We start from the raw sequence: 17,926 nt of genomic DNA on the forward strand, positions 1-17,926 counted from the left end.
AGACAATGGAGTATTATTTAGTGCTGAAAAGAAATGAGCTATCAAACCCTGGAAAGACATGGAGGAAATTTAAATGCATATTACTAAGTGAAAGAAGCCAATCTGAAAAAGCTACATACTATATACTACAAACTGTATAATTTTAACCATATGACTTTCTAGAAAGGTAAAGCTATGGAGACCATAAAAAGATTAGTGGTTGCCAGGAGTTAGAGAAGACTAAATAGGCACAGCACAGAGGAATTTTAGGATAGCAAAATTACTCTATGCAATACTATAATGGGGGGTACATGGCATTATATATCTAGACTTGCAGAATGTAAAATACAGAGTGGACACTAATGTAAACTATGGACTTTGGGTGATGATGATGTGTCAGTGTAGGTTCAGCAATTGTAACAAATGTACCATTCTGGTGGGAGATGGAGGAGGCTATGCATGTGTGGGGACAAGGAGTATATAGGAAACCTCTGTACCTTCCATTCAATTTTGCTGTGAGCCTAAAACTACACTAAAAAATAATGCCTATTTACTTAAGGCGCTTAATTGTAAAATTAAAGTCACTTGTGTCTATAAACTTTTTTTAAATGAAACACTAGGGGAAAGTTTTATGCTGAAATCTTATGGATTGATTTAAGTTATACTAAAGGCCCTGCTCACGAATGCTGACTTCTCAAATAAAAAACAATTATTCTTCTTAAATATTTATTTCTCTTTTCACCTTACTTTCCATAGGATGGATTTATTGACTTTTTGGAGTTTATTGCTGCTGTAAATCTAATCGTGCAAGAAAAAATGGAGCAAAAATTAAAATGGTATTTTAAGCTGTATGATGCTGATGGAAATGGTTCTATCGACAAAAATGAACTACTGGACATGTTCATGGTAAGTGAAGTAGTAAAGTATCCTTTTCAGGCCACCATGTAGTTAACCCAATTTCCCTTCCTATGGAGTACATAACAGCTGTCTATGGCGTTGGCTATTTTCGGGATATACATTTTGAATTGCTGAAGTAATGTAAGCTTTACTTAACCTATTGATTACTGAATGGGCAACAGCAAATCAGCGTTTTCTTCTTGGTGCAGTCCACCTTGACATTCACAAATTTAACAGAGCATTGCGATGAAAAAATGAAACAAATATGATATTGTAAAACAACTTTTCTTTTTTTCTGCCTCAGTGCAGAATGCCTTGTGAGGAATAGCTAAACTATGAGATGGTTTATATATGTTTAACAAGAGACATGGACTAAGAATGAAGGTATGTGAGGACTAATCTTTCTGGGAGCTATACTGAAGTATTTCTAATAGTTGGTTCAGGGATCTCAGATCTTTTCCATATCTAAAGTTCAATAAGTGCCTTTATGAGCCACTATACCAGCACCCCAATGGAGTAGGAGATAGTTATTATCATGGTATGAAACAACAAAGATCCCAGAGTAAAAAAAATGGTTAAGCAGGACGCTATACCTAAATGAAGAGGTGTAATTAATATTATGAATTCAAGACGTTGAATTTGCATCACAGACTCAAAGAGCATTAGAATTAGATGTCTTAGAAATGATCTGGTTCAAATTCTTTGTTTCATAGTTGAAGGAGCTGAGTTACAAATAAAATACATAGGAGAAATATTAGCAAAAATGCCAGAAAAAAAGTGAGTAGAACTACATTTATAATTAAACTTCTCAACCAATGTTCAAAGCAGATAAAAATGTAAAGCTAAATAAACAACTGTAGAGTTAACCAACATATGGAAAGAATTCAAGGGTAGGATAATACCAATATTGCTAATGTTTTAATTTCACATAGATCATTCACACAAAAAAATGTGCTAGGATTCACTTGGCAAGCGAACAATTTAGAAATTCTGCCTATACCTTATATATTGCAACACAAAATTAGAAATCAAATATTCTATAGAGAATACCCAACCCCGTGTAAATTTTAAAATGTTCTCTTAAATACTCAGCTTTTTCTAAAAACAATGAACACGTAAATACAGCATACAGATCTTAAGATGCCACCAAAGAATTTCTCGAAACAAGGGTTTTTATTCTGAGATCTAAGAATCAATGGTCTTCAGGAGTCATTTTAGCCCTTAAACTTAAGGGCTAAACTTAGAAAGGGAAAAAAAGAACATAGGAAAATTGAAATAATAAAAGCACAGAACAGAAATTTAAAAATTTAATTATTAATAATATGGCAATATTACAAATAATACCATTTGTCTTTAATTAATTAATCAGTAGTAAAAACAGTAATAGCAAATTCTGGTAAGAGCATGGTAAGGAAGGTACCTTACACACTGCGGAGAGGGTGTAAGTGGAGAAAGCATTCCGGGAAATGTGGTGATCTGCGTCAAGAGGCTAAAAGCTGATCTTTGTTTTAGAGTTAGCATTACTTATTTTGAGTCGGGTAAAACAATTATTAAGGATAAAAGTCCTATGATTTACATCACAGAATCTCTTAAGATAGCAAAAAATTTTAAAAAATGAAAAGAGGAAAATGTTTAAATAAATTAATGCAATGGAATATACACTTATTGAGAAACTGGTAGCCTAGGAACATACTTTCTATGTAACGGGCAAGTGAAAAAAATCAGCAAGCTAAATATAAAGTGTATAATCTAAGTTCTCTCTACAAACAATACAGATGCTAAAATGGAATTCAGCCCAGGCATTAAGAGATTACAAGGAAGTACCACAGTATAGGCAGGATCTACAAAAGAGATAGTTACAGCTTAATCTCACTTCAAGGGTATAAAACAGTCAAGAGAAAGGTTTTTAAGGATTTTTGAGGGAAATTTATTTAGTAGGACCCCCCAAGTCAATAACATGGGGATGTTAGGAAACCATTGAGATGTGGTTATATCCTGCAATTTGAGGACCACAACAGTGAGTGTCTGGGTCATGAGTGAGAAGTCTAAAGAAGCAAACAGTGGCAGCAAGAGTGCACATATTGGAAGTATCTGCCTTCCTAGAATTTGTTGGGACAAAGGATGCTAGGGTGTTTTCCACAGATCAGGTATGGAACACTGAGAGGAAGCTGGCATAGAGCTGTGTTAGAACTTATCCTGCAGGGCCACTGGAAGAGGTGAAGAAAACTCAAAGCTGCAGGTAGACCTAGAGCACTGTCTATTCAGGGGACATTTCACAAGGTCTGGATTCGTTTTGGTGTGTTGGAGAGTAGAAAATGCGTAGTGCTATTGCCGTCTATTGCTTAGACACCAGGGATGCTGCGAAGTATTCAACAGTGCACAGGACAGCCCTGAACAAGAAAGAATTGCCTAGTCTGAAAATGGCAATCAAGCGGATTTTAAGAGATTTTTTGATTTTTTTGAGACGGAGTCTCACTCTGTCACCCAGGCTGGAGTGCAATGGCACGATCTCGGCTCACTGCAACCTCCACCTCCTGGGTTCAAGCGATTCTCCTGCCTCAGCCTCCTGAGTAGCTGGGATTACAGGCGCCCGCCACCATGCCTGGCTAATTTTTGTATTTTTAGTAGAAACTGGGTTTCACCATATTGGCCAGGCTGGTCTATGAACTCCTGACCTCATGATCCGCCCACCTCAGCCTCCCAAAGTGCTGGGATTACAGGTGTGAGTCACCACGCCCGGCCACAGATTTTAAGAATTTCTAAGTGGGAAAGGATCAGCTGGAATCAAGATGCATGACTCATGCCTACAGAATTGCAGGAGAGAGAGTCTACACCTGCCAGGCCAGGGAGCACTGAAATGAGCTAACCAGGACAGTACTTGCCGAGTGAGAACTCTCCTGCTTCCCTTTCTCTCCTGCGTCCTCCTGCTCCCACATAGGGAGTGCTCAGAGACTGCGATTAGGAAACCAGGGAAGAAAGAGTGCATATAGTAAATGAGGAAGGAAAGAAGAAGAAGAAAAAAAACTTCTTGCCTATCCCCCGATCCTGCTGCTTCTATTAAAAAAAAGAAGGAAAACAGAGCAAGCTGATGACTCCCTCCAAAAATATTATCCCCTCAGTGCTCCTCCACTTTCCAATCAGTATTTCACTTTCACTTATATGACCTGAAAATTGGTGATGAACAAATCAAGATCTCACGGTTTTTTGTTATGACTTTTTATGTAGGCTAATATCACTTCAGAATGTGGGGATACTGGACACCTGGCCACATTTTCTAGGCTTTTGAAGGCTCTAACCAAACACTGAGAAATCCTTAAAATTTTCTTCAAATGTGATGCTATATGTATGTAACTGTTACTTTAAATATTGTCCTATATTTAACCATAAGATCCATGAGACCTAAACTTGCTAAAGCCAAGACTGGTGTTTTACCATCATTTATTATGATTAATCCTGGAACTCAAGGTTGGTAATGCTTGGGAAGCAGCAAGAGAGAGAGTCATATTTATGATTGTGTCCTCTAATTGAAATATGTTGCTAGAAGTTTTTCTAAAGATTCCTTCATGTTCAGTCAAGATAGTTATGTTCAAATTCCCAAATGAATAATCCTCTTTCATTTTATCATGAAGTTCTATGTCAAGTCTGGGTCATTTAATTTAATCACCTTGGAGGTAGGGGAGGTTGGCTACATCTTCCCTCTAGGAAGGCTGGAAATGTCATTTGCCCCCTGGGCCCTGACAGTATGTGGGAGAAATTCAGCACCCTTCTAAGGTGTGTATATCTGTCTCCTCAGTCAATCATTCCACAAAAGGGCACAAAGAACCAGGGGTGCCAGCGGTGGAAGCTGGAGAGGAAGCTTGAGACTCTTACAGCATTGTGGTCATCCTTTTACTTTCATCCATAAGACCCAAATGAATCTGTCTGAAATTGAGAGCAATGTCTGTTTTCTGGGTCTGGAATTCTTATGACCATGACCACTACAATATTTTCTCCAATGGGCTCATTGCATCTGTTGTGATCTAATATGTTGAATGGATCCCTGTATGCTGTATAAAATAGGACTTCAGTCTCTATTCAGTTCATTTAATTTCTAAGTCTTATTACCCAGAACTGACATACAATCTTTTCTTTTTATTTACTTTTAACAACTGGTACAGGTTGGATAGCAACTGACAATACATCCCCAAATTCTGTCACATTGGAGCAGAAATGTTGCAAATTGTATTTGCTTCCAGAAAAGCTGACCTCTTTCATTTAATGTCTTTTTGCAGGCGGTACAAGCCCTCAATGGCCAGCAAACTCTGAGTCCTGAAGAATTCATCAACTTGGTGTTCCGTAAGATCGATATCAACAATGATGGTAATGGAGCTTCTCTCTACTGGATCACTTTTCCTACAAAGTAGGAGATGGTGGTAGTGGGAAGTGTCATTTAGACAAAAGCAGGAACCATTCAAGGGAACCCTAGTTGTGACTTGGGCTTCATAATGGGACCAATCCAATGTTCTCAGTATGATTCAATTGAGTAAATATTTATTGACCATATTTATTTCCAATGTGTGGTGCTTGACATGTTGGGATATATAACGAGTAAAGGTGAGACGAGCAAATAAATCAGAAAAATATAGGATGAAGTACCTTCTGCTGTTTGCTCTGAGACACATTCTATTAATCAGTTCCTCTCCACTGGAGAGGAAAACTCTCCAGTAATAGAAAACTTGAGCTTATAAATAAACTCAAGTTTTCCCTACTGTAGAAAACTTTCCTTCGTTTATGCTATCTTCTACTATCAGGCTTTTTTTCTTACTTTGGACTAAACATTTCTGGAGAAGAGTCCACACTTGCCTCCATTTCTGCTTTTTCTACCTTTTCTATCTACATTTCTGCTCTTTCTGATTATTTCTCCATCTGCTCTTTCTACTCTGTAATCTGGGTTCCTGTTTAGCTCAGAGGAGGTACTATTCTTCTTCAGAGGTAGGAAAGAGTGAAGAGAGAAGACACAGACAGCCAAAGAGAAATGAATGCTTCTACCATATAGCTTTGATATCAGCAAACAGGTAGGTGAGCATAATGACTTGAGATTGAGGCAGAAGATCTAGGAATGGTCCTTGAAAAACAGAAAATTTGACATTGTTAAAAATATAAGGTATTTGTAAAAGGTTTAAAAAAATGGATAAGAGGCATTGGCATGCCAATCACAGTTGTCATCATTCCAAAACTCCTTCCAAAGGCATCAACCTGCCCACCATGCATCACTTCTTGTGGTAGACACGAGAGGGCAGTAGAGACGCATGTTCCCATGTTGAGTGTGGCAGGTTGTACTAGTAAAATGTGGCAGCTCAGCATGGCAGGATGGGATGGTGGGGCCGGGAGGAAGCTCAAATGCAGCCACTGCTGCAAGAAAGCCAAACGACTGGACAAGAGTATACTGCTCAAGAAAGCAATTTGAAGATGCATCAGTCGCATCAATCTTCTTCTCTTAAGGACCTCAGTGTAGATCTGCCTCTCCTGAATCTCAATTCAGTATGCTCACTTACTAGTATACTGACATCAAATAATGAAACATGCCAGTACATGTGAAAGCTTGTAAGAAACAGAGTCAGACTACCCAGAGTAGATAAGGAGGCTAAGTGCAGCTAGGAAAGGACCAGAGAAATGGAGAGTGGAGGGTCTGATGAGGACAATGAAGACTTTATTTGGAATATGCAACTGAAAATGGTGGTCATCGAACTGGAGAAATGCTGTAGATTTTATTCTGTTTCACTTTGTTTTTAATCTTGGAGGTGCTGCAAGATGGCAGGGATTGGAGTAGAGTAAATCATCCATTTCAGCCTGGGGCTGAAAGCATTGATGTAGAAGAATGAGTACTCTGGAAGTAGATGGGACATCACAAAGTTTTAAGACTTGGTTTATACAGTGACTTTCAAAAGGGCAGATCAAGAATGTTTGATAATATCCATGAACACTGCTTCTAGTGCTAGGAGTGCGGGGAATAGGAAAGTGACCTTCCTCAGAGAAGTACGAAGATTTTGGTATTCTTAGGAAAAAACTAAGATTCTATTAGTTTGAGGACACAGATAATGTAGTCCAGAAAACATGAATATGATTCAGGACTTTTTGTTTACTATCCAAGAAGGTTCCCCAAGGGCAAAGTATAAGGAATAGATAAAATGGGGACTGTGATTACAAAGGAACTTGAAATAGAAAGGGCTGTGTTAAAAGAGATGTGAATTCAGAAAAGAGAAATTGCGCCTGGGCAATAGCTGAGGCTACCTGAAGTTAGAGAGATGAGCTCTTTGACCTACAAGAATAAGTCAACGACAGAAAAAAGGGGATGAATTATGGTTTCTAGAATAGTTTATAAAACTAAATACACTAATTGTTTCCTCTTATAAAAACTGGTATTATTATTATTATTATTTAAGATTGAGTCTCGCTCTGTTGCCCAGACTGGAGTGCAGTGGTGCGGTCTCGGCTCGCTCTGTCACCCAGACTGGAGTGCAGTGGTGTGGTCTCGGCTCACTGCAACCTCCGCTTCCTGGGTTCAAGCAATTCTTCTGCCTCAGCCTCCCAAGTAGCTTGGACTACAGGCTCCCCCACCATGCCTGGCTAATTTTTGTATTTTTTAGTAGAGACGGGGTTTCACCATATTGGCCAGGCTGGTCTTGAACTCCTGACCTTGTGATCCACCCGCCTCAGCCTCCCAAAGTGCTGGGATTACAGGCGTGAGCTACTGTGCCCAGCCCCAAAAACTTGTATTTTAAGTAAAAAAAAGATACATCCACATCCATATACACTTTGGAGTAACTATGAATCACTTTTTTTTAGCAAATGCATATACAGAACTAAAACTGATAGAACTTGCTTTTGTATAAAAATTATTGACAGCTGTTACATCATTTCATCAAGAGACAGCTGGATCATTCCATACATCAAGAAAAAGATGCTAACAGATGTGCTGGTGGACAGAGACAGCCCAGTGTAACCTAAGACAAGGAAGAAAAAGTGATGAAGACATAAAAGGTTGATATTTGCAGAAGTACAAAAGTATTTGGCCAGTATTTGACAGAGAAGAATAATATGAAGTGCTTCATTTACAAATAAAGGGAGAGTTAGCACCACAGAGGAGAATATGTATTCACATTTGTGAAAGCTCAACTCTGTATACCTCAAATATAATTTTTTATTGTTCATTATCATTGTTATCAAAACATCAGCACTGATAGAAATAGAGATGCTCAATTAAGTATGCCAAAATGCTGTTGACTATACACCGACACACACACACATATATATATATTTTATTTCTCAAAATAAAAGCAAGCACATCATTATGCCGATAATCTAATGAATATTGAAACCAAAGGTAAAGATGATCACAGCACACAAAGATACAACTAAAAAGACTTTAGGTACATATACGAAAATCCCAATTTGAATGTTAATTGTTTGCAAAAGAATGGTCAACATCACATCTGTTGTGACAGAAAAATGCACAACAGTTGTGAAATAGTCTAAACATAATTTGCACAATAGCAAATCAAAGTTAGAAGGTTAAGCAAAATAAAGGTACAGGATTAATGCTAGATTTATAACAAGATGAAGAACTATGAGCTCCATGAAGGCAAGAACCATTTCTGTTTGGTGTACTTTGATATTTCCTATGCTGGCACATAGTAGGTGCTCTATAAATAACTGTGAAATGGAAGAGTGTCTGCTAAGAAGATGTCATATAAGAAATAAAGAAAAGATTAAATCAAGAAACAATATGAAATTCTATAGGAAGAAATGTATCTAGAATTTTTTTTTTGGAAATTAACAAATATATGCATATATGTTAGAAACTTCCTAAAATATAAACCTGGATCAGTTAGCAGGAGTTAATTACCTTTGGGAAATCAGACCAGGTGCCAGAAAGAGGTTTAAGGGGAATTTTTTTCTTTTCATTACATCTTTCTGTATTGTTCAATATTTTAATCATGAGGACATATTATTGTTATAATTTAACAAATTAGTTTTATTTTTATATTATGAACAAAAGCATCAGGAAAGCGAGCTTGAAGAGGCAGAGGCAGAAAATTGAAGCTAAACATTCAGTATTATTGAAAAATGAAAATAGAGAAGACAACAAGACAAGTCAGGAAAAATGATTAAGTGTGGAATTCTGCAGGCTTTACCACCAGAAGAATAGCAATCCATAGTCTACCATGCTCTATTTAGGCATCATTCTTGACATGATTTAGGGAGATTTATAGATGTTCACAACATCAAGTGCAGAAAGTGCCTCGGTAAGTCTCACACAGAGCCAAATAAGGCACAGGGATAAGGGAGACTTAAGTGGCTCATAATAACAAATGGTGAAGGTGAAAAGAGGCAAAGAGGAAATGAAAAGGGTGATTATTATTATTATTGAGACGGAGTCTTTCTCTGTCACCAGGCTGGAGTGCAATGGCACTACTCGGCTCACTGCAACCTCCGCCTCCTGGGTTCAAGTGATTCTCCTGCCTCAGCCTCCTGAGTAGCTGGGATTACAGGCGCCTGCCACTACACCCGGCTAATTTTTGTATTTTTAGTAGAAACGGGGTTTCACCATATTGGCCAGGCTAGTCTCAATCTCCTGACCTCAGGCAATCCACCCGCCTCGGCCTCCCGAAGTGCAGGGATTACAGGCATGTGCCACCGTGCCCGGCCAAAAAGGGTGATTATTGAGCAGATATTTTGGGTAAAAAAAACATAGGCAAGACATAAATAAATGTTATTGATTAACTAACAAGACAGACCAGTGCTTTAGACTGGAACATTGTGAAAAGCCACGAGGGTCACATTGAATCAAACTGGGAAACTGAGAATTACCAGGAGATAAGAGGGAACTGAGTTTCCACGGAGAGGAAAAGAAACTACTGCATGCTAAAGCTCTGCTATAAAATGTCGCTAAATGCTTCTAGTGCCACCTTGCTAATAAACACAATTCTGTGTCATTCAAAATCTTCACCAGCATCCTTCCTTGAAAACTTGGTTATTCTCATCTCCTGAATCTTCTCCACCCTATCTTTGCTACTGTTCCAGCCTTAGCTCAATATTTTATGAAGTTATAATGAAAAGAAATTAAAATTTAAAAAAATCCTCTACACAGGCTGATTTCTTTTAAAACCAGGATGACTTCTTTAGACCAGAAATGCTAATGTAGGCATGCACAGTAAATTCTGCTTTTATGGGGGGAGGTGGGGGTGAAGGAGAATGTTTTGTTTTGTTATAAAAGATTATTTAAGATGTAAATGGGAAGAAATGCATGATTTAGGAATATCAACAGGTAACCGGATTGCAAAAACAGGACTAAGTAAAATATTCCTGGGTAGCTATTCTATTACTAATGAAACTCCTGAAATTGGTAGTGAGTGCTGAAAGAGCACCAGTGATACTGACCTTCAGGGTCCCCAGACGTACAGAATGCACCCACCAATACAACAAATAGCCCTAAATAACGTAGATTCCAATTATATATGTTTCAACTTATAAAAATAAAATCGTGAAGTTTCCGAATAATGTCTTAGAAAATTGAAATGTGTCGGCCGGGTGCAGTGGCTCACGCCTGTAATCCCAGCACTTTGAGAGGCCGAGGTGGGCGGATCACGAGGTCAGGAGATGGAGACCAGCCTGGCTAACATGGTGAAACCCCTGTCTCTACCAAAAATTAGAAAATACTAGCCGGGCGTGGTGGCGGGTGCCTGTAGTCCCAGCTACTCGGGAGGCTGAGGCAGGAGAATGGTGTGAACCCGGGAGGCGGAGCTTGCAGTGAGCCGAGATCATGCCACTGCACTCCAGCCTGGGCGACAGAGGGAGACTCTGTCTCAAAAAAAAAAAAAAAAAAAATTGAAACGTGTCTGTATATAAAAATTGAAATGTGTCCGTATATATAAAACACATATATAAAGTTTTTGTTACTTATACAAAGTAATAAAAACTCAGTAATGACTTAGATTCCTTCTAAGTCCCATGATCTTCCTGCTCTATCATCTCACAGGCATTGGTTTGGTATTTTTTGTTTTTTTTTAGACGGAGTCTTGCTCTGTCGCCCAGGCTGGACTGCAGTGGCGCCATCTCGGCTCACTGCAGGCTCCACCTTCTGGGTTCACGCCATTCTCCTGCCTCAGCCTCCCGAGTAGCTGGAACTACAGGCGCCCACCACCACGCCCAGCTAATTTTTTGTATTTTTAATAGAGATTGGGTTCCACTATGTTGGCCAGACTGGTCTGGAACTCCTGACCTCGTGATCCGCCCGCCTTGGCCTCCCGAAGTGCTGGGTTTACAGGCGTGAGCCACCGCTCGTGGCCTTGCTGGTAGATTCTTTAGTGGGAAGCTTCTGGACCTCCACAGGTGACTCTTTCTAGGGAAATACGGAAGCCCATTCTTTTAATTTGTTGGGGCCTAAACCCACAGTCAAAGTAAAGCAGAATAGGAAGCAATGTTAAAGAACATCAGATAAAGGAAGGCACTTAGTCAGTGTGCGCCTTCTGAGCACCTACCGTATTCATAGCAGTGTAGTCGGCTATGGTGGCGGTAGCTGTGTGGTAATAGAAAATGGTAATTGTGGTTAGGGCTTAATAAACGTGATGAATAAATGAATGAATGTTGAGTGCTAGAGGGAAACAGTGAAGAAAATTTCAAAAGAAGTAGTTTACATATAGTAAACATGTAACTATAGGTAGAGTTTGATGATTTGGAACAGAGATTTTTTTTTATGGTAAGTGGTTAGATAACATGAAAAAAGTTAATAAGCAGAGTTCACAAGTGTTTTGAAGGAAGTGAAAAAACAGCAGTGAATACTTCCATCTTTTCTCTCTTTTCCATGTCAGTAACCTGCATTGCTTTTCAACTGAGACCACTACTATATCCCGGTTCTTTCAGATGCTGCCTCTTCTATAGCTATAGTTATAGCAGAGAAGTTTTATAACTAAACAGTCAAAACTGTCTCCAGCTCCACTTCCACTTCTCTCGTGGTCATGCTGAGCCCCACTAAATTTGAAAAGTCTTTGGGGTTGGGAATTTACCAGCTGTGATTTTCTTTTGCAAAGGGCGGTTATTCCGTGATTGTTTGAGGTTCCCTGCCCCGTTGCCACTGACCCATGGGACTCTCCCCTGCCACACACATACCACTTTTAAAAATTTGCAACCTTCTCTACTCCCTATGGTTTATTCCACAATTGTACCTTTTCTGTGACACACGGGGGGCCCTACTCCTGACTGCTGTTAACTAAGGTTTTTCATAGACCTTTCTTTGGCATAAGCAAAATATAAGGAACACAGATTAGATTTTTCTCTTAAAAAATGCATTTTAGCATTTTGCATTGAAACCAAAAGGGAGGTGTCTTGCGAATATATGATGATTCATGCTTTTTGACATTTGAATCAATATTGTGGTATTTTAGATATTTGTCTTCTCCATTAAAAAGTATAGGTACAGCCTAACACCTGACTTCAGTCCCTGTTGACTTCCTTCCTTGAATGTACTTTCTCCAGTTCTTGAATGTACTCGATCCATCTTTGGCTGATCTATCCAACCACAAACCTTACCTGGGTACAGTCTCTTTGAGATCAGTAACTGCATCTGTACCCTTCAACTTGAACACACTCATAATCCGAACCCAAATGATTTATATCAACAGAGAATTCCACCTCCCCAAAAATGTTTAAAAGTCATCTTGTGGGATGAAGGTAGTAGAAAAACATGGCAGCCAGGACACGTGGATGTAAGGCGATAAATTTACAGCACTGGGCTGGCCAGCACAGACCTAAGGCATAAGTCAAGGTGATAAGATTAGGACTCAAAAACCAGAAAAAGAGAAGAGAACTAATGAGCAGAAATAACTTGTGGAATGAACACATGTTGAAGCTTTCTCACAGCTTTAGACAGTCCCAAGAATTATTTCTTCAGAGAGAAGAATATTGAAAATAGCCTCGTGAGTAGTCATTTTGTCTTGATCTTAAAAATCTCCCATCTATCGTGCTCCTAAGACTTGGTCGTATCTTCAAGATTAAAAGTCCAAAAACCAATACTGTGCAGAGATATAATTGTATATGTGCTCTTATTTCATCTGGGGCATTACCTGATATTTTCAACTAAACATAAAAATAGTTTTACTATCTTTATTTTCATTGGCAACAGCACCAGTTAATGCTTTTTTTTTTTTTTTTAAATGAAGATCTTCAAAGATCTTAGAGTCTGGCCGAGGGGAAAGGATATCAAAAGAATATCAATAAACATACCAGTAAGTATATCATTTGTGCCAGTCAGTGGTATAGACAAAGCCTCTTATTAACTGTTTATTATTTTCCAGGAGAATTGACTTTAGAAGAATTTATCAATGGCATGGCAAAAGATCAGGATCTCCTGGAGATTGTTTACAAGAGCTTCGACTTCTCCAATGTGCTGAGAGTAATCTGTAATGGGAAGCAGCCAGACACGGAGACAGACTCCTCCAAATCTCCTGACAAGGCTGGTCTAGGGAAGGTGAAAATGAAGTATCTGTGAGAACACCTTTCCCAGCTATCAATGAGCACAACATTTCAGTAGAGAAGAAATAGAATCTTCACCATGTACATGCTGTTGATTTCAGGTCTTTGTTATAATTCATATAGGCTTGTGAATATAGCACTTATTTTAATCCAATAGAGACTTCCATAAAGATCCTAAACAGATGCATTGTTGCTTTTCTGTGCTCTCTCTGCAGATTAAAACATAATGATTACACTGAAGGATTGTCTCCATACCTATCCGTTCAAATTAGAACTCTCATATGTGTTTCCTTGTGCACTTAATCTACACCTTGGAATAGATCTGGATTATCAGTTGGAAGGTGTCTCCACAGTTTAGCATTCTTAGATTAAACATTCATGTGGTAAATGTGTTTGCTGCCTCTTTGCTCTTGTTGCATCTGTATATTACAAATGACTGAGTTCTGGCTTATTTGAGAAACTTTTTTTTCTGTGCTTATTTCTCATTCGTGAATGCTGTCTTGCATTAGTAATGATGCTCTGCTTCAAAAGAAAAATCTTAAGCTATGTAATAAGAGGAGAAAACTTCAGGCTGGGCAGTGAGAATGTTTTCATATGATTCGTTATAAATTTGCGTCCAGTTGTGCATGAAAATGTGATGTATCATCTGTAATTATTATGCCAGTTGGAGGTTTGATCAGAACAGCAGACAGCCAGGCTATGCAACAACAAGCACTTGACATTTTAAACGGTCCTGACATTATAGCTCTGACATTTCATTTTTATATCCTTTCCAGAAAATGAAATGATGAATGGGATTTCTTGATGGGTTAGAACTTTTTAAGGCTTGAGTTCTGTATCACAGGCCCATTAGTATGTCTGTCAACGACTGGCTTTCTTGTAGAAACACAGTGGAGGTTTCTAAGACCAGATGTGAACCATCTTTATGTCAAAAGCTTCATAATTAGGCTTTCATATTCAAATTTGGGTTAAAAACATACAACTGGAAGACCACAAAGACAGAGTTGGACTATCCATTTCTCCCTCACAGCTGTCCGAGCAGATCAGTGCAGAAACGGAGGCACAGAGGAAATAAATGGCAGTAGAAATGAAGTATAAATGGAGGTCAAGAAAAAGATATAGATGAACATTTAGATGAACATAAAGATGGAGGGAGAAATGTCCTCGGAATTTTTTTCCAAAAGATTTCGAGGAGATTCATAAAGATGTATGCAATGCAAGATAAAATGTTGAAATAAAATTATCATAGATAATACAAGGAAAATTATTGTAGCCGTGGTGACACAAAGTTTACTCATTTGCAAAAGGTGGGTAAGGTGGGTTACTCTTTGGACTCTGAGACTCCTAGAAGTGAAAAGGGAAACATCATTATAAGAGCCAGAATATGAGCAAGGTAAACAATCCCACGAAGCTGTTGTGTTGCCAGATGACATTGTGCCTTAAACTGTCCAATGTTCCATGTATTGTAAAGATTTGCAAATGCAAGGTATAAGGATAATGCTAAACAGAACTCATTTTCCTTGTAGCTTAATCTTTCTCAAGATATCTCAACCAATTTAGGGAAAAGGCATCAGTTTCAAGGCAGAAGGTGTTGCTTCCCAAGTTCACCCCGTCTTGGCTTTCGCTTACAGAATTCCCATCCAATGCTTCCCTCCCTGGCCTGGCTATTTTCACTAGTGGCGGCACCATTCTCACTCCGGGCATTGTATTGTATTCATAGATCCCTTCAACTCAGTGGACTTTGTAACCTCAACATCATCCCCTCCACCCATCTTTCATGGGCACTCAGGGCCCTTCTGTTCCTCTGTCCCAGGACTCAACCACCTCTGCACACCCCACTCAGAGGAAAGAGAAGGAGATGATGGATGGGATAGTGCAAGGAGGAAGTTGGGACATTGGCAGGAACAGCAGGCAGCAAGTTGGAATACAAGAGAAGGGCTTGGGAGTCAGGCAAGCCTGGGTCTGAATCAAGTTCTATTAGCATGTTCTAATAGCATGTACTTTGTGACTCTGGGGAAATGACATAACTTCTTTGAGTCTCAGCTACCAAAATTAAATGGGGATAACAGCAACATCTCTGGACTATTAGGATTAAATAAGTCTGCTCAGCAAAATTCCAGAGTAAGTACTGGCCTGTGCTAGGCTGTCACTATGTCTCATCTGGATTATTCTAGCGATTTCCTAAACGATCTCCCTACTTCAACCCTTGTCCCTCCACAGTCTATTCTCAATAGAGCAGCCAGAGTGACCCAATGAAAGCATAAGGCACACTGACTTGATCTTTAAGTTATATGAATATATCAAATTATTACATGTACCCCCAAACTATGTACATCTATTATGCATAAATTAAAAAAAGAAAAAATAATGTTACCTATAGATAAAATGTATACTGACACAAGAAAATGTTCATGAGTGGTTGCCGAGTGAAAAAAAATTATGCTATAATAAAAATACATATTATTGTTTTAAAAAAGCATAAGGCAGAGCCTGATTTAAAACTCCCATGTGGCCCCTATTTTCATTCAAGATAAAAGCCGAAGTTCTCAGAGTGGCCTTTAGGGCTTTACATTATCTACCCGCTCTTCTCGCCTTATTTTTCTCACTTCATTTGCTGCTACTCTTGCCCTCATTCAGTCCACTTCAGCCACAGAGGCCACTTCTAAACCACTCCAAGCACAGCACTCCTCAGGGACTTGGCTCTTGCTATCCTCGGCCTGGGATATTTACTTCTAGAATATCAACATGACTTTTTCTTTCACCTCCATCAAGCTTTTGCTCCACTGAAGCTTTTCCTAATTGTAACCTCCTCAATGAGGCCTTTCCTGACCAATTTTCTGAATTGCAAAAGTCCATTTCCTTCGCCCTCACACCCTCTATGCTCCTACCCTACTCAATTTTAGAAGTAGTGTTAGAAGGTAGTGTTTGCTACCTTCTAACCTACTATACCATTGCTTATTTTGTTTATTCTTTGTTTCTCTTCTCTGGAATATGAATTCTACAAGGCAAAGATTTTTGGCTCTTTAGTTTATTCATAGATCCTCAGCACTTATGATGCAGCCTAGCACATAGTAGGCACTTAACAAATATGTTGAATGAATAGAGGAAATAAAAACCTTGTCAATAATTATACGCCTTAAAAGTGACAGAGCTAACAAAACTCAATTTCTTTTGCAGAGTCTTTCATACTATGTGTCCCTTCATTAGATTGCAGAAGTCATAATGGGGAAAATAGTTTTGAAAATAGTTTTTTCTATTATCCTTGAAATTAACTTCCATGGGATCTCATATCATCCAACTGATGCTGCCATTTAAAAAATATTTTTGGAATTGGCTTTTGAGCAGTTGCTTGATCACACAAGAAAATCATAATGTTATCATCATATTATCATCCCAGCTGCTGATGGTTTTGGTTTTTGATTTGTAGTTTTCTTACCACAGTAACATTTGTTTATCTGTACTCTGGTCACCTGACTTGATTACAAATTGTCTCTGGCTTTTTCCAGAATTCAAAATATATCCTGAAAACTAGAATGATGTACCACCACTGAACACAAAATGGTTCTCAAAATATAAATAGATTTTTAAAATACTTAACACAAAACTATGTAATCCAAAAATTAAAAAGAAAAGAAAAAGTTAAATTCATTTGTACAAGTATGAGAAACATCTAACACATTTAAAATACAAAACCTTAGACAAATTCACAAGAACAACACGAAGATTCCAAAGATGGGGAAACTATCAGGATAGTTTTGCAAAGGAGGAAAATACACTGACTACTAAACATACAGAAAATATTTTAAGGTCACAGATGATAAGAAAAAAACCCACAAATTAAAACAAAACTTAGAAACAATTTTATACGTCAAATTTAAATTTGCTTTAGAAAAAAATCAATCTGATGGTAACATTCAGAGAAGGGGGTTGACAGATATAAAGGAATTCTTTGTACTGTTTTTACAACTTTTCTGTAAATCTAAAATTGGTTTAAAGGTTAAAAACATAAATGCCCTGTTCAGTTTTATTGATCTATTTGTCTATTCCTGCATCAATACCATACTCTGTAAATTACTGTAACATTACAGTAAGTCTTGATATCTGATATCTGCTTTCTTTTTTCTTCTTGCAATTTCCTTGGCTATACCTGACCCTTGGTATTTTTATGCTAAATGTAAAGTCAGCTTGCCAGTTTTCACAAAACCACTGCTGGGATTGTCTATGAGAATAACATTGAATTTATAGGTCAGTTAGGGGAAAGAAAAGTGAAAGACAAAAATGTAAAAGTGAAAGAGAAAAAATGTGAGCTGTAACAACAGCACACTGAGTGTATCTTCCTCTTTTATCTCTGTGAGCTCCTCTCCTAGGTCTTGTAAAAAGAGTAAAGCTGGACCTGACCAGAGCTTGGATCTCTCTAGATTTACTGTCTGGTCTAATTGGTATATAGTTTATTTTTCTATGTGGAGGATTCTTTTCTGATAAAATATTAATCTGGTATGAAAGATAAAGCTCTCGGCCGGGCGCGGTGGTGGCTCACACC

The 17,926-nt window shown here is 38.3% G+C and overlaps 1 protein-coding gene across 2 annotated transcripts in view; it reads left to right on the forward strand.

Annotated features, from left to right (window-relative positions):
• The window catches only part of GUCA1C (guanylate cyclase activator 1C), a 46,047-nt gene extending 32,421 nt beyond the window's left edge, over window positions 1-13,626 (forward strand). The window contains exons 2-4 of one of the 2 annotated variants that reach the window (XM_003261781.3): window positions 736-885; window positions 5,148-5,235; window positions 13,209-13,626. In XM_003261781.3, the coding sequence (XP_003261829.1) occupies window positions 736-885; window positions 5,148-5,235; window positions 13,209-13,402 (432 nt within the window). In that variant the 3' untranslated portion in view covers window positions 13,403-13,626. Of the gene's footprint in view, window positions 1-735; window positions 886-5,147; window positions 5,276-13,208 lie in introns of both variants that reach the window. The other variant, XM_003261782.3, reaches the window with a different exon arrangement.
• Window positions 13,627-17,926: the final 4,300 nt, after the last annotated feature.

This window comes from Nomascus leucogenys, chromosome 21 (assembly GCF_006542625.1).
Source record: "Nomascus leucogenys isolate Asia chromosome 21, Asia_NLE_v1, whole genome shotgun sequence".
In the NCBI taxonomy this organism is placed as follows: Eukaryota; Metazoa; Chordata; class Mammalia; order Primates; family Hylobatidae; genus Nomascus; species Nomascus leucogenys.